The 26769-nt window shown below is 33.5% G+C and overlaps 1 protein-coding gene across 1 annotated transcript; it reads left to right on the top strand.

The window, feature by feature from the left end:
* The first annotated feature begins 5323 nt into the window (after positions 1–5323).
* Positions 5324–23568, top strand: LOC145334108 (uncharacterized). Its single transcript, XM_080179397.1, has 10 exons — positions 5324–5428; positions 5956–6028; positions 6411–6487; positions 7163–7225; positions 7915–7996; positions 19636–19697; positions 20200–20640; positions 20817–20880; positions 22014–22205; positions 23459–23568. The coding sequence occupies exons 1-10, from the start codon at positions 5388–5390 to the stop codon at positions 23480–23482; spliced, it is 1119 nt and encodes a 372-aa protein (XP_080035523.1). The 5' UTR covers positions 5324–5387; the 3' UTR covers positions 23483–23568.
* Positions 23569–26769: the final 3201 nt, after the last annotated feature.

Raw genomic sequence — 26769 nt, forward strand, 5'->3', positions numbered from 1 at the left:
TTGGACTGGCTAACAGATATTTATTTTTGTTCCAGGACAAATACTGAGGTGACAAACGTTGCAGTGGACAAACGCTTGGGTTAGGCATTTGATAAACCTATAATATGGTAATATAGGTTAGATTAAGCTAAGTATCCACTCCAACGTTTGTCACTCCTGCGTTTGTCCTAGGACAATTATTTATTTTTATTTTTTATTTTATAGAGCAGCTTCGCTCCTGTAGTAGTACGTGACTATTAATTCTAAACCTTTCAATAAGAGTTCATAATTTTGCGGGGGAAAAAGAAGGAATTTTGAAAGACAATGGATATTCTCAAAGCATCCATGTTTATAAAGTTTAACTATGCAATATACATACACTACCGGCTTCACCCCTAGCCTCTAGGGGCTTTGCCCATGAGGTAATTAAAACAAATTTGAGGTGGGGGGGGGGGGTGCCCCACCCCTCAAGAAAATAGCTTAAAACTACCACAGGACCAGTAGGTATATTCCCTGAAGAGTAGAATTCAGTTCAGTGGTTACCGAAATCCCAAGGGACAGACAAACGGACGGACAGGCGGACGGACAGACGGACGGACAGACGGACGAACAGGCATCATTCTACTTTGTATTATAGATATACCATACATGCAGAGAGAGATGGGACAATGCGCTCTTTATTACACTAGTCCCCAAAGTTTTATAATAAAGTTTTTCTTATTCGTTGGCTTAATAATTTTAGAAACTTTACTAAATGTTGAATGGTTGATTCATTAAGTTGAGTGTTCAAACGTTTCAACCCCTAATTATTTTTATGTACAAAAGGGGTAATTTTGTGTATCATCATTGGGGATGTATTGTACATCAATTTATAGGCCATTGTCTTATCCCTTTATATCCCTTAAATACATGTATGTTAATAATTATAAACGAAGTGTTTTTTTTATGAGGGGGAGGGTGTGGTGGGGTGGGGGGGGTACAGCTATAAGACTATAGACTATAAATTGATGTACATCTCAATGAAAGTAATCCATATTACGATTAAGATTATTGGTAAAAAGTTGCAAAAATGCTAGTTATAACCAATAAGTAAAAAACCTCAACATTTTACGCCAACGAATAATAGAACGTGTTTATGAAACTTGCACTTCTTAGGAAGTTTAGCATGCATGTCAAATTGTTCAAAAAAAATAAATCCACGAAAATTTGTTTAGAAAATGCGGCGATATTTTAGGCGTGGAAAACAGAGCGTATCTTGGTGGATCATATTATGACACTTAGTTGGTTAAGGATACTCGAGTGAGATAGATGTCTGACATTTCTTGTGAATATTCCTATATAAAACATGAGTATCTGCTTTTTAGTTCACTTTGTCCGTCTGCCTGTAATAGTTATTTATCGCATCGTATTATAGACAGCTTTCCGCGGATATAAAAATTGATATTATGATTGTACATTTTTATATTCTTAGAAAACTGGATATACTACGATACGATACATGGTTTTTGAGCATGACTTAGGACTGGTTCTAATCCTGCGGATATTAATCGGTTTCGAAGCCATACTGGAAAATGTTTTTCTTACGTTACAAATGATTTTTCATATGATTATTTTTTGACAAATGAATACATACTCCATAATTTACTTTGTCCTTTCGTTCATAAGCTTCTTCAATAAAAAGTCTGATTTCTCGGCTTTTATTAGAATAAGATGTTTAAAATATCTTGCTTTAATATCTTATTTTCAACTAGCGGCTTCGCCTCCGGTTTCCTTTTAGTTTCAAAAAGAAAAGTTTAAGAAATTTAGGGGGGGGGGGTAAACCACCAACCCCTCCATTTTTAATTTTAGTTTTAAAAAAATCCTATTTTTTTGTGTGGGGATTTTCTTGGGAGAGTTGTGGTGCCCACCCCAAAATAGATTTAAACCTTCCCAGGACCTATGAGAAGCTACAATGTAAGGGGGATCATATCAGTTCAGCGGTTAATGAGATCCTTCCGTACAGACAAACACACACAGATTACTGTTATTTAATTGAGAACCTTAAATCCATCCCTCGATGCAAAGACCAAAGGGGTGAAGCCGCTAGTTAGCAAAAATTTGCCAGGGATCTAAAGGGATAAGACAATGGACAATAAATTTATGTACATCCCCAATGATGATTCACAAAATTACCCATTCTGTAGATTACAAGTAGTGGTTGAAACGTTTAAACATTCAACTTAATAAACCAAACAATAAAGATTCAGTTAAAGTACTGAAAGTTGTTAAATCAACGAATAAGAAAACGTTATTTAAAACTTTGGGGACTAGTGTAATAAACAGCCCACTGTCCCCTCTTGCTCTTTAAATATGCGGAGAGGAAATATAAAAGTAAAAGATATAATAGATAAAAACTAATTGTAAAGGTGGTGGTTGTTTGGGATATTTTGCAGAGATCTATATGGATAGGACAATAAAAGTTAAATTTATCTCCCTAAAGTTCTGCAATTGTAAAAATCTTAATTAATATCTAAAATACAAAGTAGCTTGATGTCTGTCCGTCCGTCCGTCCGTCCGTCTGTCTGTCCGTCCGTCTGAAGCTTAAGATCTCGGTAACCACTGAACTGATCGGATTCTACTCTTCAGGGTATATACCTATTGGTCCTGTGGTGGTTTTAAACATTTCTTGGGGGGTGGGACACCCCCAACCCCCCCAAAAACCAAAAATATCCCCCCCCATTTTTTTCCTTTTCTTTTTCTTTTTTCTTTCTTTTTTTTCCACAGCCCCTAGAGGCTAGGGGCGAAGCCGCTAGTATCATTATATAATGTGAATAATCTAGTAAAAATCATCTTAAACAGAAATCGATGTATACCTAATTACTTGGATAATGCACAAGATTTTCATGTACTATAATAAAAAGAAAGACACAGGTGGCCAAAACAACGATTCTCCTTATACCATCCTCGTACTGGATGAAAGAACTGACCAATAAATGAGGTCCATATTAGCTAGCTAAATTTTCGACCAATTTTCCCCTGTCAATATATTCACGTATACTATATCTATATAAACAGAGTAATTTAGTATTGGTTTAAAAGAGAAGAAAATTCCCCCCCCACCAAATAAAAAATTTATAATTTTCAAAATAAAACTAACTTGGGTGTTCCTGTTCAGTGTACCCCTTTTTGGGACATAGCAATATACATATAATAACACTTCTAGATTAGCTACGTTGCTAAAATAATCTTTAAAATTTTGCCAAATTTTACACAAATTATATATAAGTGGAAACCATAACCATTTAGTAAAATAAAGTCTTCTTATTATGCAACCTTTTAGGCTATTTTAGCCATGCAACAGGGATAAGACAATTGATAATGAATTATTTTTCCTCAAATAATGTGACAAACGTAGAAGAAAGGTTTGTAGATTAATTTAAACTTTATTGTCATATTCCTTCTTATAAGTTTGAGTTTAAATTTATAATATCTCAAAAAAAACTTTTAAGTCTCAAATGTTAAATGCATTAACCCTTAACGGTCGGGGGGGGGGGGTCCGTTGAACGCCCCCCCATCCGGTTTTTTCTATCTCATTTTCTGTGTGTGAAAGATAAAGAGCCCAAACTGCTTGACTTTTTAAGTATGGGTATGACACATAACTGAGAGTTGGAATTTTTTTAATATCTCCATCCTGGCGGGCACAGGATGCCAGCAAACCTGGCAGGGTCATCCAGGTAAAGAACAAAAATTTGTTTTTGATTTAAACAAAGCATTTTATCTTACCAAAATACTAAAATATCCTCTAGTAGTACATCCTCATATTAGATACAGGTGTTCAAGTCAATTTCAGGTTCCAGGTATGATCCTGCAGGTCCTGATCCTCCAGGTCTCCAGAAATCTTTAAAATGCTCCTGTGGACGCAATTTTTGACTTAGAGACTTCAAATTTTAAACTTAAGCTTTTCTTACATGTCTACATAAAGTATTAAAATTTCATAAAGATCCGCAGCCGTTTTCCCGCCGACCGCCGACTGCGGCGGCTGGCAGCTGTCAAGTACAGCTGCGGCCGCTGAAACTTATGTTTTGATATTTCAAATATAAAATTTAAATAAATAATTAACATTTTCTGCAAAAAAAATTTCTTCTAGCTTTAAAAATAAAAAAATTACAGCCGTTTGAAATTTTTAAGTAAAAAAGGACCTAAAAACAAAGGTTGTTAAATAAAAGGGTGAAGGAAGCGGAAATTGACCTTGACTTACTTAAGGTCGGAAATTCACCATAACACAGGGGACTTGCACAAAATTTTTTAGCCCTCTAGCTCTAATAGGAACTGAGATAATGAGGGGGGGGGGCGTTGAACGCCCCCCCCCCCGACTGATTAAGGAGCGGCAAGGGGCCCGACTGTTAAGGGTTAAGTAAGGCTTGCTTTTGCTTTCACCTTTTTCACCCACTTAGGGTTAACACACCCTGGCAAATTTATGTGCACACCACTAATTATGTCATTTAATAAATGTATCATACATTATTTCTTGCATCGACATGCTGTAGTTGTTATCAATTGTAATTAATGTATTTTTATAAAATTATTAGTTTAAAAGTCGAATTATTTTTCGGATTTTATTTAACAATGAAGAAACATTTTTTTATATGTTTATAAATAATGTAATCGTGTTGTCATTTAACATATTAGTGTGGTCACTACTCTATAACTCAAATTGTCTGTCTGTCTTATCGTTAGTCAGTTTTTGAAAGGAAAAGTTGCTATTAATGATAGACTTTTTAATATGCATCGCTAATATAACATTTTGTTATTGAACTAATATTTTTATTTTTATTCTTTGGTATTTTTATGCAGAATTTCGCTTGTCAGGGGCGTCCAAGCTTTTTATTTTGGGGGGGGTAAAATTTTTTTAAGGGGGGGGTAATTCGGCTTTGGGGGGGTAAAATGGCGCGCGAAGCGCGCCGCAAATTTTTTTACCCCCCCCCCCCCAAATTTTTTCCCCGGGGGGTAAAATTTGCTTGGGGGGGGGTAATTACCCCCCCTGAAATCTGTTGGCAGGGGTAAAATGTTTACCCCCCAAAATTTACCCCCGGGGTAAAATTTTTTGGAGGGGGTAATTTAAATTTTATCAAAAATTTAGTATTAAAAATTTTTTTTTGTTAGAGATTTTATTTTGGGGGGGGTAAATACCCCCTCCTAAATGGTTGGGGGTGCCTACGGCACCCCTAGGGTAGGGGTAAATTTTAAATGGGGGGGGGGGGGTAAAATGAAAAAAAATCGTTTGGGGGGGGGGGGGGGTAATCGCCCCATTACCCCCCCCCTTGGACGCCTATGTCGCTTGTTATATTTAATTTTAAAATATTTCAGACTCGCTATTTCAATAATGAATATTTTATATAAATATGTAAACATGAATCGATTGATTTAAAATGGACGATACTAGCCTAGATGACCGTGAAAATCTAAAAAGGTAATATTTAAATGCTAATATGGTAAAATAGAATGTTATAGCCAAAGAAATATAAATAAAAATCAAAAGGTTTCGTGATTTTAGAAATGTTTTGAAATATAATATATCTTATATAAAAGTAACAGGATGTCTTGTGTGTACCAAAAGATCTCGCTAACCGTTGAACCGACATTTTTCTTCTTTACAGTGTAGCTCCCCATAGGTCCTGGTACCGCCACTATCCCAAGAAAAATCGCCACTAGAAAGAATGTCTTCCCCCATTTAAACAAATTCTTTTAAAACAAAATTAAAATTTTAGAAGGGGGTTGAATTCCTAACCAGCTTCGCTATTCTTCTAGTTCATTAAACCTTTTTTAGTAGCGAAGCTATACTATAATTTTAAATGTCCGTCTGTCCGTCTGAAACGTTTTGGGGAAACGTGATTTTCTCGGCTCCTTTTCAAGATAGACGACTCAAATTTTCAGAGATTAAATAGGTTTACATTCTATATATTTTCACCAAGTTTCATTAGGATATTTTATTTTTAGGAACTATTACACCTTTAATCTTGGCCCGTATGAATATGGAGTTACTGAACAGACACTCACGAGCTTAAATCAGGTAAGAGCATAGAGAATAAGGACTTTGGCAGAGAGAGAGAGAGAGGGGGGCAATGGGCGGTTTATTACACAAGTCCCCAAAGTTTTAAAATAACGTTTTCTTATTAGTTGGGGAATATTATTAACAACTTTGGGGAATCTTGAATAAATTTTGATTAGTTGGTTTATTAAATTGAGTGTCCATTCATTTCAACCACTAATTGTAATCTACAGAAGGGGTAATTTTGTGTATTAACTTCGGAGACTAACAGTGTTTAAAATGTAACACAAAGAATGATAATCTACAAAAGGGGTAATTTTGTTTATCATTATTTATCGTCAATTGTTATATGATCTAAAAAGCATGTTTTTTTTGTCAATAATTAAGTATCTTTTTTATTTAGATTAGTATTGCAGTTATATCAACTTTTGTGATAGCAATAACCTCCCTATACATTTGGAACTATATCAGGGAATTTTGGTAAGGTTTTTAGTTCTGAAGCTACTCTATAATTCACCTTTTCTGTCCGTAAGCCCGTCAGTCCGTCCATAATGCTGTGGGGAAATGAGATTTTCTCGGCTGCTATCGAAGATAGACGGCTGAAATTTTTGGTGAAGATTCCCTGTATAAATTAGCATTAAGTGTACAATTTACTTTGTCCGTCAGTCTGTCGGTCATGCATAAAAAAGCTATTAAAATATTTTTTTTTATTATTACTTCAGAAAGGTTTCGTGGTTTCTATGATTTGTTGCATATTTATCAACTGATCATCTTCTCTATAATTAATTTATTCGCAACCTATGGATGTTGTCATCCTTATTTGATTTCATTTGAGTAAATTCAAGTTATCGTCCAAGAATCCGAGAAATGGCATCGTTTGAACTCAACTGCCTCAGTTTTTAGGTTAAGTAACATCCATCAGACAACTAACTCAACACCATGTTTAAATGGCATTAAGTTTTTTATTACTAGCGGTTATGCCGCTAGCATTTAGTTCCTTTATATTCAGGCTAGATAAATAGCTTAAACTATACCAAGTCTTAAATCTGAAAATAAAATAGCCTAAAACCATCATAGGACATATAGAAAATCCAATCGGTCGAGAAGTTATAGAGATCTTAATTCTTTATCAATGATTAGTATCTATTATTTTAGGTCAATTAATCTGTCAAAAAATTTACAGCGAAATAAAGAAATACTGCAAGATAGTCATTTAAGGTTTGATTTTTATTTGTGAAGCTAATCTAAAAATGTTTGTGTCATTTGATCGGCTTGTCCGTCCTTAAGTCCGTAATGGAAAATAGATCTAAGCTGGATCTTTAAATCATTTTAGTGGTGAACCAGATCGGGGTGAGCCAACTTTCCACCAATGAGAGCACAGCATTTTATGAAATGCCGCGCTGTGATTAGCTGAAATTCGGCTCACCCCGATCTGGCTCACCACAAAAATGATTTAAAGATCCAGCTCTAATTTAGCCCAATTAATTTCAAATGTTGCATGGAGGTTTCAGTAACAATAAGGTACAATTTTTGGAAAGAATAAGAAGCCTGGGAGGAAGGGAGGGGACAATGGATCGAATATTTAATATCTTAGGGGTCTCAAACCTTGGGGGACCTGCTTATAAAGTGTTCGTGAAGGATTTAGCAAGTTCTGAATGACTTTGGGGACTAGCGCACAATTGCCAGTATGGCTTCGAAACCGATTAATAACTGGAGGATTAAAACTGTTTCTTAACTATAATGAAAAATCACGAGTATTTTTTGTTATTTTAAAAAATATAAAAATAATACCAGTTTTGTTAGCCAGGCCTATGGCCCCTCGGGGATAACAAAATTGGTTTTAAATCTTAAATTTTTCATATTAATTCTGCGCAAAGCTGTCTATAACACGATGTTTTAATATTTAGATACTACCATGAACTAGCAGCTCCCCACTTGAGACATGTCAAGAAAGAAATAGATAAATTCAGAAGAAATGAGGCCTTAAAGGTAAAGTCATAAATTTACAGGGATCTAAAGGGATAAAACAATGCCGATAGATTAATGTAAATTCCTAAATGATTACCTCTTCTGTAGATTACAATTAGTGGTGGAAACGTTTGGACACTCCACTTATTGAACCAACGAATCTAAATTCAAGAAAAGTCCCAAAAGATGTTATGCATTATAAAACTTTGGGGTCAAGTGTGATACACAGTACCCTTCCTACCTGCAAATTTTGGCGTTTTTCCTTAAAGTACACATTGTTTTGGCAATGCAATCCCTCCCCCCCTTTTTTAAACAATATTGAAAATAATGGTGATATTAGGTTTGGTTACTTTGTGGCCACACAGGGTTAGTGAACTGCAGGGGTTAGGCACATGGAAAAAAAACTACCCTCAGATCAATCGGATAATTAGATCATATAAAAATTTGTTGTTAAAGAGTGAAAAAATCAACATGTTGAAAATGGACTTACGGACATTCTGGTAACGATTATAGAGTTGCTACGCTTTCTAAATTGTACCTAACTACTACAGGGATCACCATGCAAAATTTAAAGTCGATAGGACAATTCTAACGTGCCAAAATTAACGGAAAAAGCTATCCGTTACGGACGTACGGACGGACCGACCCTAATTATAGAAAAGCTTCGCTTTTAACAAGGGGAGGGAGGACAATTATTTTTTATCCCTAGCTCCCTTCTCTGAACCCAATATAACCTAACATAAGTTATGTTAGGTTATATTGGTTTACCTAACCTTACCTTATGTAAAACAGAAACACACAAAAAATAAACCCCTTTTATTTCAATTTATTTCAAAATAAGGCAGGTTTCTTAGATTCTTTATGGAAACCGCAGAACAAAAGTTTTGCATAGTTGTATGAAATATTAAGAGAGGCGCCTGAAATAGTGAATGAAGTTGCTACACCCTACTCTCTCTCTCTCTCTCTCTCTCTCTCTCTCTCTCTCTCTCTCTCTCTCTCTCTCTCTCTCTCTCTCTCTCTCTCTCTCTCTCTCTCTCTCTCGCTCTCTCTCTCTCTCTCCACCATAGTTCTGATATCCCAGCAGAGTAGATATATTATTTAGAATATCTGAACCTATCTGCCTCATACAAGAATAGATTAGATGTAACTAGATTTAGTTAGCATGTCTCTCTCTTTTTTTCTCCAGCTCTATTTTCCAGGGAGGGATGGGACATTGGTCTGTAAATAACACTGTACCCAAGGTTTTTAAATACTTATAATATTGTACTTTATTGTCCCAGGAATCAGTATGCTAAAAATCAGATCAATCGAATAATTAGATCACATAAAAATCTGTTGTTAAAAAAGTAAAAAAATCAACATGTTTTAAATGGACGTACGGACATTGATTAAAGAGTTGCTACGCTTTTTAAATCGTACCTAACTACTAGAGGAATCACTATGCAAAGTTTGATATCGATAGGACAATTCTAACATGCCAAAATAAACGAAAAAAGCTATCCGTTACGGACGGACGTACGGACAGAAAAGCTTCGCTTTTAATATAATCAAAAAAAAAAAGAATACTTATTAAGGTATTTATGGGCAAAAAGTTAAATAATTTTTTTTCTCCAATACCATATCTCTGAATCCCCATGAATAAGACTTTCAGCGAACTGTCTGAAATTTTGCACAAATGTCTAAAAAAATGGATATATTATTCTTTGGATGTTTCACGAGATTTCCATGCTCCCTAATAAAGTGAAACTCGCAGCGGGCTAAAATAACGATACCCCTCATCCAACCCCTTTACCTCTCCTACTGGATGAACTAACTGACCAATACACGAGTTCCTTGTTAGCAACTTTAATTGACGACAATGTTTCCTCTGTTATAATATCCATGTATATTCTATATTCTTTGTCGGAAAAATGTATGATTACAAAATGACTACACGACTGTACAAAAATATGTTGACTTAGAATTTGATGAATGTGCAAAACGTACATTTTACGAATTTATGATTGTATATATTTCAAGCGTTGGGGGGGGGGGGTCTTAACTTTTTTTTTTTTTGGGGGGGGGGGTGGTAAGGGTAAACTAAGTTGGTGGAATTTGTTCCACTGCACATAGGGGCAACAAGGGGATTCAATTCACCACCCCCAAATCAAGTTTTAATCATTCTATGAGTATTATCATACCCAATGTACATCAGATTTCAAAGGAATCATAAAAATACGCTTTTTAAGTAAGCTTTCTAAAGTCTGAAAGTCAAGATATGCAAAAATTTTCTTACAGAAAAAGGCATATATTTTGTGTTTCACCAACAATTTTAAAAGTATTATAAAATCTCTTAGAATTAACGTAATTAGACAAAATAACTTCAGGTGAGTCATGCACTACATGTATTTTGACAATATAAAAGAAAAAAACACAGATTAAAGATATTAGTCCTAAATAATTCTAGTTGAAGTTAAGATTTTAGTTTATTTTTGTTTGTTTTATAATCAACATTTAAGTAGACAGTATGACGAAACATGTTTTCACTGGTTGCCACCGACTAAAAATACGATATTTGATTACCCAAAGACATATTATAATCGCCTGTACTGGTCTCACTTACCCCCCCGCGCCCCCGTAGGGGTTTTTAGCGCGTTTTCTGAGGTTGGGTGCACGAAAAGTTTGTTAGGAAAATCTTTTAAATGCGCTTTTAAAGTCAGAATGTGAGATGTAATACATATAAATAAAAGACGCAAAAACATAGTTATGAGAAATATTCATTTGATCAGACTTTGAATTAAAGTTGATAATGAATATTTTCAAGTTCTATTGCACTAAATGATTGAGAGGGAATGAAGGGGGGGGGGGGGCTAAACCTAAATCTAAACCTCTTTATGTTTGATGTTTTAATGTAACTGAATAATCGTTTCTATGGATTATTACAAATATCAGGGATCTAAAGGGATAAGACAAAGGTCAATAAATTGATGTACATCCCCAATGGTAATACACAAAATTACCCCTTGTGTAGATTAAAGTTAGTAGTTAAAACGTTTGAACACACAACTGTAAAACTTTGGGGACAAGTTTTATAAACAGCCCAATGTCCCCTCTCTCACTGCGGAAAGGTAAAGATAATATTCAAATAACGAAGTGTTCTATTAATCATTCTAAATTGGAATTAGCAAGTAGTCTATCTGTCTGTCTATTGGTAATGCTTTGTTTTTAAATTATGTAGTTACATGGTCTTCATGTTTAGCATCAGCAGTTTTATTTAGAAAAGGAGAGGACATTACACTGGTCCCTAAACTTCAAAGTTTTATAATAACGTTTTGATATTCGTTGGCATAACAACTTTAGGAAATTTGATTGATGTTTGATTGGTTGGTTCATTAAGATGAGTATTAAAACTTTTCAACCACTAATTGTCATCTACAGACAATCAATTTTTTAATATAATTTATTATTTTATGTATCAATATTGGGGATGTACATACATTAATCGGTTATTGTTTTGTTCCTTAGATCCCTGGGCGTTCATCTATAATAAAAAGTAGCTTCATGTCTGTTTGTCTGTCCGTCCGTCCCTTAAGATCTCGGTAACCACTAAACCGATTATATTCTACTCTTCAGGGAATATATCTACTGGTCCTGTGGTGGTTTAAAGCAATTTTACAAAAAAAATCCTCTAAATTTTTTCATATTTCTATAATTAGGATCAGTCCGTCCGTACGTCTGTTACAGTTAGCTCTTTTAGTTAATTTAAACAGGCTAGAATTGTCCTATCGATTTCAAACTTTTTATGCCGTTTTCTACAACAGTTAGGTACGACTTAGAAAGCACAGCAACTCTATAATCGTTACCAGATAGTCCATACATCCATTTATAACAAGCTAATTTTTTAATTTTATGACAACAAATAATGGTTTTGAATGTTAAAAATATCCTATTCATCTGATTTTTGAATACTGATTCCTAGTACAATAAGGTATAGTGTTATAAGCGAAGCATCTCTATAAAAAGTCCTAAAAACGTCAGTATGTCCTTAAACAGTAACATGTATTTAATCAGTTTTAATTACAATTTTGTATAGACATGCATTAATATTTAGTTCTGACACTTCACAAGTGTTAGTGTTCGTTTGTCCTTCCATTTCAGAGCTTCGCTTCTATGGATGTTGTCATCCTTGTTTAATTACCTCTTGGAGCAAAGCCCATAGAGGCTAGGGGCGAAACTGCTAGTATACATATAAACAGTAAACAAGAATCATAATATCATTATAAATATAGTTATTAGCCAATAAAAATTTATGTCAATCATGCTTACATTTAGAATGGATTTATTATTAAGTGAAACTTGTAGCTTGCTAAAATAAGAATAACCATCCACCCCTTTACACCATCCTCTCCCCTTCTACTGAAATGAATTAAATGACCCCAAATTTGACATTTTGAATACTTTGATGGATAGATAGATGGATAGGTAGATGAATAGATATATGGATAGATACATGGATGAGTAAATGGATAGACAGATGGATAGACAGATTGGTAGACAGATGGATAGAGGGATGGATAGATGGATGGATAGATAGATGGATAGATAGATGAATGAGTAAATTGATAGACAGATGGATAGACAGATGGATAGACAGATGGATAGACAAATGGATAGACGGATGTATAGATGAATGGATGGATAGATAAATGGATAGATAAATGGATAGATAGATGGATAGATAGATGGATGGATAGATGGATAGTTGATGGATAGATAGATGAACAGTTGATGGATAGATAGATGGATCGATAGATGGATAGACAGATGGATAGATGTATAGATAGATAGATGGATAGATAGATAGATGGATAGATAGATAGATGGATAGATAGATAGATGGATAGATAGATAGATGGATAGATAGATAGATGGATAGATAGATAGATGGATAGATATATGGATAGATAGATGGATAGATAGATGGATAGATAGATGAATAGATAGATGGATATATAGATGGATAGATAGATGTATAGATAGATGAATAGATAGATGGATAAATAGATGGATAGATAGATGGTAAGATAGATGGATAGATAGATGGATAATTAGATGGATAGATAGATAGATGGATAGATAGATGGATAGATAGATGGATATATAGATGGATAGATAGATGGATAAATAGATAGATGGATAGATAGATAGATAGATGGATAGATAGATAGATGGATAGATAGATAGATAGATAGATAGATAGATGGATAGATAGATGGATAGATTGATGGATAGATAGATGGATAGATAGATTGATAGATAGATGGATAGATAGATGGATAGATAGACGGATAAATAGATAGATTAATAGATAATTGGATAGGTTAAGGGGGCGCTATTTTTGGGGAGGGGTTAATCCGGTAATTTTCCATCTACCTTCATTAAATGACCTTTATCTCCATGTTTCTTTCAAATGACAGAAAAAAACATAGAAGCAAATTTGTTCGTTGTTAAATTGCCTACAAAAAAGTATAAAATGAAATTTTTGTGGGATGAATTTTAAGGGTACTAAATAATTAAATCCCCTTTTTGATTGATTTGCCCCAATGTGCACTGGCAAGACATTTTGGTTTTTTGATAACTTGTTTACCCCATCCCTTATCCTCCTTCCCCACTTTTGCTTTCATTACAAAATTCTTCCATCCAATCTTAACAACGCTACTTAATAATATAGCTCACCAAATTTAAACATGAGCTGACGTTAAAATCGGAAATACATATCATTCATTATGAAAATAATATATCCAAGTGCGTCTGTCGATAAAAAGAGAAAGACGCAGTCACTCATTTAGCTCTATATTTTAAATTTTAAGTATAAAAATATCGTTTTCGGCTATTCCTTGTCCGATTTAGGCTTTTAATTATATCCTGTCCGAGACAAATTTAGATCCGTTGACTAATCAAAAATCGTTTCAGTTAGAGGTGTACCTAACGTCTCATTTTATTGCTACCCAAAGTCTTATAACTACGTTGCAATTATATAAGAAACCCTAAATTAAGTTTAACAAAAGGAGTATACTACACATTTAAATCACGCCCCCACCGCGTGGTTTAGTTTGGCACTAGTTTGTTAGCAACCACTAAGTTAAAATAATTTTTGGAATATTTAAGATATTTTTTTTTTTGAGGGGGGGGGGATTGGAGCGGTTTCAGACTTTTTTCTGACTAAAATTCTCAACAAACAAGTTAAATCTTTTGCTTACCCCCCACCCCCCCCCCCCCACATCCGAGATAACTTTTGAAAATAATGCTTATTAATTAATTAATTAATGCTTTTGCAAAACAATCTGAAAAGTTGAAAGCATTTCTTTATCTAATTTATTGTATTATTTTATTTATGCTTTGATTATATTTTTTTCTTGTTTATTACGACAAAAATTTTGAAAATTGTTGTAAAAATGTTCTAAATTAAGTTTCTCTATTTTGTAACTAAACATACTAACACACTAACCCAGACACACACACACACAAGTTTGTGTAGCTTGTATCTAGTTCTGATATCCGCTTAGATTTTGTGTTTTTCACAGACCTCAAAGAGTTTTACTTTCTTTCCACGTAAGTTTTTTTCTATTATAACAAATAAAAGAAACATAGTTTTTTTTTGCACAAAAAATTATGTTAATAAACACTTTTTTTCTTATGGAATGTTTAAGTTATTGTTTAACAAGGATGACAACATCCATAAAAGCGAAGCTCTGAAACGGTAGGACAAACGGACATTAACACTTGTATAATGTCAGAACTGAATAATCAGAATGCGAATGTATAAGAGTAGCAAAAGTAAATTTGTTGAAAAACTGCTTGATACAGGATAATGATTTTGGACATACCTACATTTTTAGGACTTGATTATAGAGTTGCTTCGCTTATAATATTGTACTTTGATGTCCCAGGAATCAGCATACCAAAAATCAGACAAATCGGATAATTAGGTCACATACAAATTTGTTGTTAAAAATGTAAAAAAATCAACATGTTTAAAATGGACATACAGACATTTTGGTAATGATTATAGAGTTGCTACGCTTTCTACCTCGTACCTAACTATTACAGAAATCGCCATGCAAAATTTGAAATCGATAGGACAATTCTAACATGCCTAAATTAACGAAAAAAGCTATTTAAAAAAGTAAAAAAATCAACATGTTTAAAATGGACGTACGGACATTCTGGTAATGATTATAGAGTTGCTACGCTTTCTAAATCGTACCTAACTACTACAGGAATCATCATGCAAAGTTTGAAATCGATAGGACAATTCTAACATGCCTAAATTAACGAATAAAAGCTATCTATCTCGGACGGACGGACGGACGGACGGACGGACGGACGGACCGACCCTAATTATAGAAAAGCTTCGCTTTTAAAAAGTATACACAAATGGACGGGCTTTTAAATTAACGGATACACACTATGTATAAAAATGAGTTGATATATTCCAAAAATCAGGCCAATCGGATTATTATATCACATAAAAAATTGTTGTTAAAATAGTTAAAAATCAACATATCTATAATAGACGAACAGATATTCTGGTAACGATTATAGAGTTGCTACGTTTTCTAAATCGTACCTAACTACTACAGGAATCATCATGCAAAGTTTGAAATCGATAGGACAATTCTAACATGCCTAAATTAACGAATAAAAGCTATCTATCTCGGACGGACGGACGGACGGACGGACGGACGGACCGACCCTAATTATAGAAAAGCTTCGCTTTTAAAAAGTATACACAAATGTAAAATATATAAGATTTTAGTAAAATTATTTTTAGCATATTTTTAATATCTTGGGTAGATATAGTTATATAAAAAAGGACATTGTTAGTAAGAATAACTTTAGCATATTTTAAAATTTTTACAGTTTAATTTATTATACCCTTTTAATAGGAAATCCATTACAAGTTAAACACTACTGTGATGTCAAACCTACAAATTCTCTTGAAAGGGTTGTTATGAAAAATAGATATAAACTCAATTATTGAGTTCTATTTCAACTTTCCTGTGAACTTATTAAAGCCTCATAAAATGTAAAAAGTTTTATTCCAAAAAAAAATAATAGATAGATATCTTAACATTGTTCTAAAACTGATACATGGACGTCCAAGCTTTTTTATTTTGGTAGGGTAAAATGAGAGGTTTCAAAGGAATGAGAGGGCTAATATCTAATGTATTTTTAAAAATTTTGATGAGATATTTCAAAATTTTAGGGGGCTAAAGAGTTAACACCCCATTATCCCCACCCTATGACGTCTATGAACGGACAGTCTCTTTTAAACTTTAAAAAGTTAGAAAATATTCCAACCTATTTAATAAAATTTCAACATTCTGAGATATGAATTTATATGTTATATGTTAGCAATCATTTTCAATTAAATTTATCTAAAGAATCCTAAAATTTTATTTAACTTGTGAAAAAATTATCTAAGTAAAGACAATTTATTAACTCATGAAACAATCTTTTTTTTCTTCATCAAATTCTGTGATAAGATTGTTTACACTCTCCATCCGACAAGATACATCCAAGTTCTGATATCCTATTTATATTTGTACTATGAAGCTTGCTTTCTGCACTATTACTCTGTATTATGCTTCCCAGAACTATAGTATACTTCTTACTTAGTACTCTAGTTCTTTTCTTTCTTAAATATTTGCAGCAAAAACGAAACATTACAAGAGAACTCATACGATACAACTAAAGGATAAGTAGCGATGCTACCCTGTTTCCCCATTTTCTAATTTCATCTTTTCTAGGTAACGTCTTTTGTAAACTACTGAGAGGGTGCGCCCCTATCCTCAGGAGCATTGACTTCAAGGGTGAGGGGTAAAGGGGTGTTTAACCCCCCTGAAGTTTTAAATTCATAACTTTACCTCCCTCAAATTTTAAAATATGTTAGTTTATCCCCTAAAACATATAAAACCCCTCATTTCACCTCCCTCAAAAGAAAAAGCTTGGATGTCCTTGCTCTGGAGCTTTATCTCCTTGGTGGGTGGTGTCTAGTTCAAAAGTTATAATTACACCATAAAATTAAAGGGGATGTGAAAAATAATTGCGCGCCTCGCTCGCATGCAAATTCAGAAATTACAATCTCTTTAAAAATCTTTCATATTTAAGTTAGTTCTGTCCATCTGTATGTCCATTTCAATAAATTATATTACATATAATGCTGAAGCTTTGTTTATTTCTTGTTTACGACGTATTTTCCCATATTCAAGAGACATTATATTTGCTTTTCTTACAAAAAAGAGTGACTTTTGTACTTTCAGATATGAAGGCGTTTTCCCTCAAAGTGCTAAGTTGAGAATAGGAAACCCCCTTTATTTATGAATAAATTGAATATAAGGGGGAGGGGTCGTTTTTTCATTGTTTTCTTTATTACTTTAGGTCATGTTAGGTTAGGTTATACTGAGCAATAAATAGCCACGTAGAACACAGTAATAGTGTCTGACTGATTATGACGCAACAAAAAAAAATAGCCAATGAGAGGCCACTATAAATTTTACCATTGGTCAATAACGGCCTCTCATTGGCTAATTTTATTTGTTACGTCATAATCAGTAAGACACTATTACTGTGTTCAGCCACGTAGGGTTAGGTTCACCCGCATTGGTTAGGTTGCTGAAAAAAACTACCCTCTTCTTATTTTAATTTATTTTAAAAATAAGGGCAAAAGTTCAGTGCCCGACTGGCATTTTGTGGGAAAGCACTTTGATGCAAATTATATATTACATTATATAATGTAATTACTTTTCTAAATTTTTTCTCTGCTCAAAAATGTGTAAGTCATTACTGCTATGTTCTGGCATCCTTGTAATATACGTACTCTTCATAGAGGCAAGAGTGGACGTATAAAAATTGTTGTTTTCATTTTTTGGCAGTAAATATACAGGGACAGACAGACATACAGCCGGACAAACAGTCACACATTGTACTATCATTGTAATATACGTACTCTTCAGAAAGGCTGAGTGGACGAATAAAAATGTTGTTGTTTTCCTTTTTTAAAGAAAATATTCTTGCAATTTTTGAGTTTTGTGCTGTCTGTCAGACTTAATTTAAGGATTACAGCCAGACAAACAGTCACACACCCTACTACTTTGTATCCTTTGTACTCTTTACAGAGGCAAGAGTGGACGTATAAAAATTGTTGTTGTTTTACTTTTTAAAAGAAAATATTCTTCCATTTTTTGAGTTTTGTACGACTTAATTTAAGGATTTACATGCTATAAAAAAAGTTTGTGGGGTCGGGGAGATTTTTTATTTTAAAAAGATAAAACCTTCCCGGGACCTATAAGAAGCTTCCATATAAAGGAATGCAAGTTAATTAGTTTTATCTTTTTAAAGTAAACTAGCGGCTAGGCCCCTAAAGGTATCTAGCTAGTGGCACTTTTGGGGGAAAACAATTTTTAATTATTTTTATACTAAAAGCAGTTCATTTTTTGGTTTTAACCCTCCCACCAAAAAGTAATTTTATATAAGGATATACTGTTCATAGAGCAGGACACATAGTACAGTTTCTGAGATATATCTGGACATGCATTTTAAGCTGATTTAGCTCAGTAATATGGATACAGGGTAGGTATATTGTGAGGGGAAAATTTGTCATCAACCAATTAGCCTGCTAATATGGACTTTATTTATTGGTCAGTTTGTTCATCCAGTAGGAGTGGAGGGTTGCGGTAAATGAGGTAGGACATTATTTTAGCCAGCTGGGAGCATCACTTTATCATAGTGCATAAAAATCTGGTGCAACATCCAAGTAATAATATATCAATTTAGATAATAGTAAAAAATACAAGTTAGTTCTCATCTCCTGATAGAAAATTTACTATTCATAGAGCAGGACACGCAGGGCGTGGGCTTTTTTTTCATCTTCTAATTAACAGGATGGAAGTTTGTCTGTCTGTCTGTCTGTAATGAGTGTTCTCGCTAACCGCTGAACCGTAATGGTTTTCCTTTACAATGCAGCTTCTAATAGGTCCTGGGAAGGTTTATAATTGTTTTGGGGGGAGGGTACCACAATTTTCTCAAGAGAAAACGCACTCACATTTTATGTCTTTCTTAAAATTAAAATTGAAAGTAAATTCGACAGTGCTACACCCTCAACTCAAGAGCCTCTAGAGGACTAGGGTGAAATAGAGAGGTAACTAGAACAGATATATCCGTAGAAGCGGAGTTATGACAAAAGAGATTGTAATATTAATCTGTGTATGCAGAGCTTTTTTCTCTTCGTATAATTTTAAATAAGATTTATAGAGAGGTAACTAGAACAGATATGTACATAGAATCCTATTTCTACACTTCTCTGTGAATATCATATTAATTATATTACTAGCCTCTAGAGGCCTCTAGGGGCACTTGAAGTTGGGGAGGAGAAACCGACCCCTCTCCCATTTTCAATTTTAGTTTAAAAAAGAAAAAGGGGAAAAAACTATAGGGGGGGGGTCTTTTTTCTAGGTGCTATTTCTCTTGGGAGTGTGATGGTACTCTCCCCCCCCCCCAAAAAAAAAGAAGTTCCCTGGATATATAAAAAGCTTCACTGCAAATGAGAGGTCCAGCGTTTAGAGATATCTCAAGCTATAGACTTAAGAATCTTAATACAGGATATTATAATTTTTAAGGCAACAAAATACAGAAAGCACTTGAGAGATAGCATAAACAAGATTCATCATCATAAACTGAGGTGAAAATATTTTAATGTTAGTTTCAAAGCTACACTATAACTCAGTATGTTTGTTCATTTATGTTCTTTAACAGTATTATAGTTTAATTATGTCGTAAATAGGATTCCGGAAAATAGTAGCAATGATTTGCAAAGATGATGAACAATAAATCTCTTGTCTGTATATCTGTCTGTCCCTACAGATACTGTCTGTACGTCTGTCTGTCCCTACAGATACTGTCTGTATTTTCTTTGCTGATATGATATGATCTGCAGTAACTTTTTGATTGACAATCATCTATGAGGAAGAGCATCTATAATACATCAACTGCAATTTTTTTAAAGATATACATATAACTGCCCATTTTTAAGAAATTGATAGAGCCTAAAAAGTTACATCATACTGGCCTACCATTGGTCATTTGTATTGCATTACGTAATTTTTTTAGGCACTATCATCAGTTTCCATTTTTACTTTTTGGGATCTTCAGATTTTCTACTTATAAACGGTTTTACATTTTAGATTGATAGACAGAATAAGGACCAAGCCAATCCTACAGTACAGAGATCCTTCAACCTACTGTAAAAACTTCGAAGAGAAGAAAAAACAAAAAAAATTCGGACATGCATATGATTTTAAGAACATTGAAAGTCACCACAAGTATCCTAAAATCAATAATGATGGTTACTTCAATGATGGAGCAAGAATAGAAAAGAATAGTGCGCTTTTGAGCATACGCGAGAATGCCGCAACTAATTATACACCATCACCGGCGCCACATGGATTTGGCGGGAATTTCAACGCTCAAACGTCGTCTTCCTCAGTGTTGCACAGCAATGGGCTTGAAATTGATTATGGCGGATGGATTCCTAAGTCGTTGGATGGCAATTTTGTAGATTCTGCGTTTGAAAATGGATTCAGAAAGTTGGATACCATAAATTATGAAGAACTTCAACCACAAAGGTAAAAGAAAATTATGTTTTGAACTGGGATCTTAGGGGATAAGACAATGGCCTAAGAGTGGATGCACATAACTAACCCCTAAAGTAACCTTTTCTGTAGATTGGAACTTTTTTTGATAAGGTTTAAACACTCACGGAAGTCTTTTAACTGTGAGATAATTAGAGATTATGTTTTAGAGTATCAAAAGCAAGCATAGAAAAGATCCAGATCCCATCCTATCCAAATTGGTATCCTAATCAGGTAGAAACAAACAAATCCTATTATCTATAATACAAAGTAGAACGATGTCTGTCCGTCCGTCTGTCTGTCCGTCCGTCCGTCCCTTAAAGTCTCGGTAACCACTGAACCGATCGGATTCTACTCTTCAGGGATCATACCTACTGGTCCTGTGGTGGTTTCAGGCTATTTTCTTTGGAGGTGGGACACCCCCAACCCCCCAAAAAACAAAAATCCCCCCCCCCCAATTTTTTTTTTTTTGTAGAGGATTTCCTTGGTCCTTTTACGTATTTCGCCCAAATTTTTTTATCACCTCTTGGGGCAAAGCCCCTAGAGGCTGGGGGCGATGCCGCTAGTATTATATAAAGTAACAGAATCTTTGTCTGCGTTTCTGTAGCTAACCACTGGACCGATATGGTGTTCCTTTACAGTCCTTCACTGTATCTTGCTGTATCCAGTGAATGTTTAAAACCATTTAAATCGAAAGAAATCGCCCTTCTTGAACAAAAATAACCCCCCATTTTTTTACTATTATATTTTAGCTAAAATGTTGGTTCTATTTAAGATAGACAGCGGAAATATTTTCTAGAGATTCCCTTTAAAAATGAGCTTCAAATATAAATTTCATTTGGTCCGTTGGTCTGTCTGTCATTCTACAAAAAAAAATTATATTTTTACACAAAAGGTTTCGTAATTATCTATTTATTTCATTGCTTTCGCACTCTTTTTTTTGAGACAACTGAACATCTGCTCTATAACTCACTTTGTCCCTCGATCCATGATTTTATTGTGCTTCGATACTACTTAGTTCTGCAGCTGTTTAAAGTCCCTATAAAAAATACAAATGATAAATGATTGGCTAATAGACAGGCTAAATTACCAATGACAGGCCAGTATACATTTTAATTGATCGATTGAGAGCCAGAATAACGTCATTTTTTATAGGCACTTTAATCAGCTTTCTTAGTTCTTCATCAACTTGGCATAAAATTATCTTTTTTAGGAAGACAAAGAAACTCCCTCGATGACGTCATAAAAATGAGGGATAAGGAGAGGAGTAGTGGAAAAGAAAACCCCTAAAAAAGAGATGGATATTCCCTCGTTTTTATGACGTAACATGCTAATTTTTTGAGGGGCTTTCTTCGACTTTTTTTTAGGATTATACTTATCAACACTGGCCAAATCAAGAATCTAACGAAAACCCTCCACCACCGTTTGAGGAAAAAATAACCCAGTCAACGTACGAGTCTGCGTCAGCTGAAAGTACGACAGAAAAACTGACAATAGTCACCCCCAGATATGTTATTAGAGAGATTGATCTTAATAGCATACATGACTTTACCCACCAGGTAGTAACTTTTCCAGTATGGATTTGAAACCGATTAATATCCGCTGGATAAAAACTGTTTCTCAGACTTACTGAAAAATTATGTATAGTATCGTATTATATCCAGTTTTCTACGAATATAAAAATGTAAAATCATAATATTAAAACCAGTTTTGTTAGCCCGGGCATCTCAGGGCTAACAAAACTGGTTTTTAGTTAGACATATTTATATCCTCGGAAAGCTGATTATAATATGATGCTATAAATAACTATTAGCATTTAAAGTGTGTTTTATAAAGCTTAGTTGTCCCTAATCTGTCTGGTAAAGCTAGTTTTCTATAAATATGCCTTATCTTAAATAAATTGAAATAAGGGAGGGGCTTCCAATTACCCAAATAACCTAACCTAAGTTAAAGACTTTAAGAAATAATTATTTAAACGAAAAACTACGCCACCCTTTCTGTGCTTAACAAGGCACTTTGAAGAAAAACGCAAAGATTTTGTTTTTATTAAATGAATCTTTGGTCTTTATTGACTTCTTGAGAGTAGCAATCAGATTTTTATCACTCAAATTTTTTATTCTGAAGTTGAAGGTTTTATAGCCAAGAAATTGTTTAATGGCATAATTTATAAATCGCTGTATTACATTTTTAAAAGCGAAGCTTTTCTATAATTAGGGTCGGTCCGTCCGTCCATCTGAGATAGATAGCTTTTATTCGTTAATTTAGGCATGTTAGAATTGTCCTATCGATTTCAAACTTTGCATGATGATTCCTGTAGAAGTTTAGAAAACATAGCAACTCTATAATCATTACCAGAATGTCCGTATGTCCATTTTAAACATGTTGATTTTTTTACTTTATTTACAACAAATTTTTATGTGATCTAATTATCCGTTTGATCTGATTTTTGGTATATTGATTCCTGGAACAACAAAGAACAATATTATAAGCGAACAACTCTATAATCAAGTCCAAAAAATGTAAGTATGTCCATAAACATTATCCTGTATCAAGTAGTTTTTCAAAAAGTTTACTTACAATTTTGCTTCGAATCTTATACTTTTATATTCTGATTATTCAGTTTAGACACTATACAAGTGTTAATGTCCGTTTGTACTACCGTTTCAGTGCTTCGCTTTTATGGATGTTGTCATCCTTGTTTTTAAATGAATTAATTCACATACAAATCGGATAAATGACATCTTAATCTCAAATTTATTGACCAATTTGTTTTATTATCCGATTAATTCTAAAATATCTTTTCTTATTTTAGGGCTTTCAACAAGATAGAGAATGAATAAATTGTTTGTTCAACACTTCAATTAATTATATAATTTTATAACTTTCTTTATTACTGTATTATTAGCATTGTAGTATGTATAGCACTGTTGTTAATTAGAGAGAGAGAGAGGGGACCATGGGCTGTTTATTACACTAGTCCCCAAAGTTTGTTATTCGTTGAATAAACAACTTTGGGGACTCTAGGGAATTTTGAATGGTTGTTTCATTAAGTTGAGTGTTCAAACGTTTTAACTACTAATTTTAATCTGCAGTAAGGGTAATTGTGTATCATCATTGGGGATGTACATCGGGGTGCTGCCATCCCTGGTAGATCCCTGGTTGTTACTTGTAGAAAAGCTCCTCTGTTTTTACAAATTTACATTTGCTCTTAAAATGAAAACAGTAAAAGTGTCTGACTATGACGTCAGAAAAATTAACAATTAACCAATGAGAGGCCGCTATATATTTTACCATTGTGAATACTGGCTTCTTATTGGTTACTTGTTAATTTTTTTCTGACGTCATAGTCAGACACTTTTACTGTTTTCCTTAAAATCAGAAGAAAATACACTTTTATAACTAGGTATTATTTATTTTGATAAAATTAATATGATTTCATAAATTATAACAAAATAACAAAGTAAGAACAACTTAATAATAGAATAAATTATCATTTAAAAGTTAAATTTAAGAATTCCAAAAAATGTATTTTTTTTTAATTGTGGAAAATTTCGAAATATTTAATTAAAATTTTGTTAAAAATGGCAGAATAAGTGAACATTGAAAGCTATTTTTAGATATTTATTTTTGGAAAGTTTTGATTTTCAAAAAAGTTGTAAAAAATAATTAATGTTGAATAAATACTTAAAATAAATTTAACGCGAAATTTTATATTTTGCCACTTACACCAAACTAATTGATAGAATATTTATTTCTTAGCGGCTACCCCCCTAGAGGCCTCTAGTGGCACTTTAAATGTTTTTTTTTGTTCAAGTCTCTACGATACTTCTTTGTGTTGCTTTCAAGTCCCTCAAATATTGATTTTTTTTCTCGTTTTTTTGTGATTTCTCTTGGGAGGGTGGTGGTACCCTCCCCCAAAATAGTTATAAACCTTCCTTGGGCCTAAGATAATCTTCCCTGTTAAGGAGAACCCGATCGGTTTAGCGGTTAGCGAGATCCTTTGGTACAGACAAACACACATCCTGTTACTTTATTTTAAGGATTTTTATTTTAGGATAGGCAAGGAATCAAAGTCCAAAGAATCCCTATAAGGTCAACCCTTCCTATAAGGGCTAGAATTAAATATTTGAAATTCAGTAGGAGAGGTTGAACAATTGGCAAAATAAGTAAATACAAAACAAGTTTTCTAAAAAAAAATATAAATATCACAACCATATTAATAAAAATATAATAATGAAATATATCATTAACAGGCAACCTAAAATATATAAAAAAAATTTACATAAAAAAGGCAGAAAAAAACGAACATTTTGTTAAAGTCTAATCGAATTGAATTTGAGATCTACGAAAATGCAAATAATTCTATTCATTATTGAGAAAAGCTTTACTAAATAAGAAATTTAAATAGTTTGATAGAAGAACTGATTACTGTGTATTAGATGAGCTTAAAGTAAGGTTTTAATAAAGAACATTATGAAAAAGAAACTATTCTCAAAATTTATTTACCAAAAAATTGTAAAATGAATAGTACTGTTACCCACAAAAGTTAAAAGTACATTAACATAAGCTCTCCTAATTCACAATAATCCATTTATGTATCTTAACAAAATAAATTAATGGAATATTGTTTAACTTAATGCAGTTTTTATAAGCCAAATATTGGCCTCGTTAGTTTTAGCACCTACTAATCTATTTTTTTTATCATTTAGTAACCTATCTAAAATTTCTGTCTTTTAAGAAATTACAAAATTTGACAAAAAGGGTTGATTAAAAAATGTCTTTTTTAGGCTTTTTATTTACTAAATAATACCTTAGTTTAAGGTATTACCAACCATAGGCGTCCAAGGGGGGGGGGTAATGGGCCATTTGGCACCCCCAACATTTTTTGAACAATACCCCCCCCAAAAAAAAATTACCCCTATCTTGGGGGTGCCGTAGACACCCCCAACCATTTTTGGGGGGGGTAATTACCCCCCCCAAAATAAATGTTCTTTAAAAAAAATTTTGGGGGGGTATTTACCCCCCCCAAATTGAATGTTCTTAAAAAAAAAATTTTACTGAAAATTTTTTTTTGGGGGGAGGGATCTATGATGTAATTGTAAAGCACTGAAGATTCCATAAAATAGATACCTAACTAAATTAAATATTTCATTAAATAATGAAAAAGAATTTCTATGGGCGATTTCTTTTGGGAGGATGTCAGGGTGTCTCAAAACTAGTTATAAAACTTACCAGGACCTGTAAGACGCTTCACTTTAAAGTATAATCATATTGGTTCATTGGTTAGTGAGTTAATTATTGTATTTTTATGTTCTAAAGAATGAGATATTACTATATATTTGAATAGTAGTGGCGCCCTTAGCATCTAAGAACTCGTGTTTTCTAAAGGGTAAAAAGGGAGGAGAAAAATAGCCTAAAACCACTCAAAGCATTGACCTATAATAGTGTGGAACCATCATGGGATCTATGTGAAGCTTTCCTAAAAAGGAGAACTCAGTATTAAAAGTAATGAAATCTGAAGCTATAGTCAAATAAACCTTACTTACTACTTTATGTACGTTATAGGATAGTACTTTTAGGTAGGTGCTTTTTTTACATAATTAAATTACCCCCCCCAAAAATTTTACCCCCGGGGTAAATTAGTTTGGGGGGGTAATTACCCCCCCCCCAACAGATTTGGGGGGAGTATTTACCCCCCCCAACAGACTTTAGGGGGGGTAATTACCCCCCCCAATCAAATTTTACCCCCGGGGTAAAAATTTTGGGGGGGGGTAAAAAAAAATTTCGGCGCGCTTCGCGCGCCATTTTACCCCTCCCAAACACGAATTACCCCCCCCCCAAAAAATTTTTACCCCCCCCCAAAAAAAAAGCTTGGACGCCCCTGTAATACCAACTATGTAAAATGGGGTAAGAAAATGGGTAAAAAAGTTGATTATTTTTGTACATTTCTTTGGTAAAATGGAATATTTTGATTTTAAAAGTTTTTTTTGGAGGGATTTTGATTTTTTCACATTGACTCAATGTAATGACTTTTATTTTAACTCTACAAGTTAAAATATCTTTCTATTTCAAAGATATTTTAATTAAAGTTAATTTAATTTTAATTTGAAATTACTAACTTTT

The sequence above is a fragment of the Acartia tonsa genome, chromosome 12 (genome assembly GCF_053477335.1).
Source record: "Acartia tonsa isolate MP-2025a chromosome 12, ASM5347733v1, whole genome shotgun sequence".
Taxonomy (NCBI): Eukaryota; Metazoa; Arthropoda; class Copepoda; order Calanoida; family Acartiidae; genus Acartia; species Acartia tonsa.

Excerpts from the sequence above, each read along its gene's own strand:
- LOC145334108 (XM_080179397.1), top strand. The coding sequence starts at position 5,388 with ATGGACGATACTAGCCTAGATGACCGTGAAAATCTAAAAAG. Across the intron at positions 6,029-6,410 it reads CACTCACGAGCTTAAATCAG|ATTAGTATTGCAGTTATATC; the intron begins GTAAGAGCATAG and ends TTTTTTATTTAG. Across the intron at positions 20,881-22,013 it reads CAAATTGGTATCCTAATCAG|GATTATACTTATCAACACTG; the intron begins GTAGAAACAAAC and ends ACTTTTTTTTAG.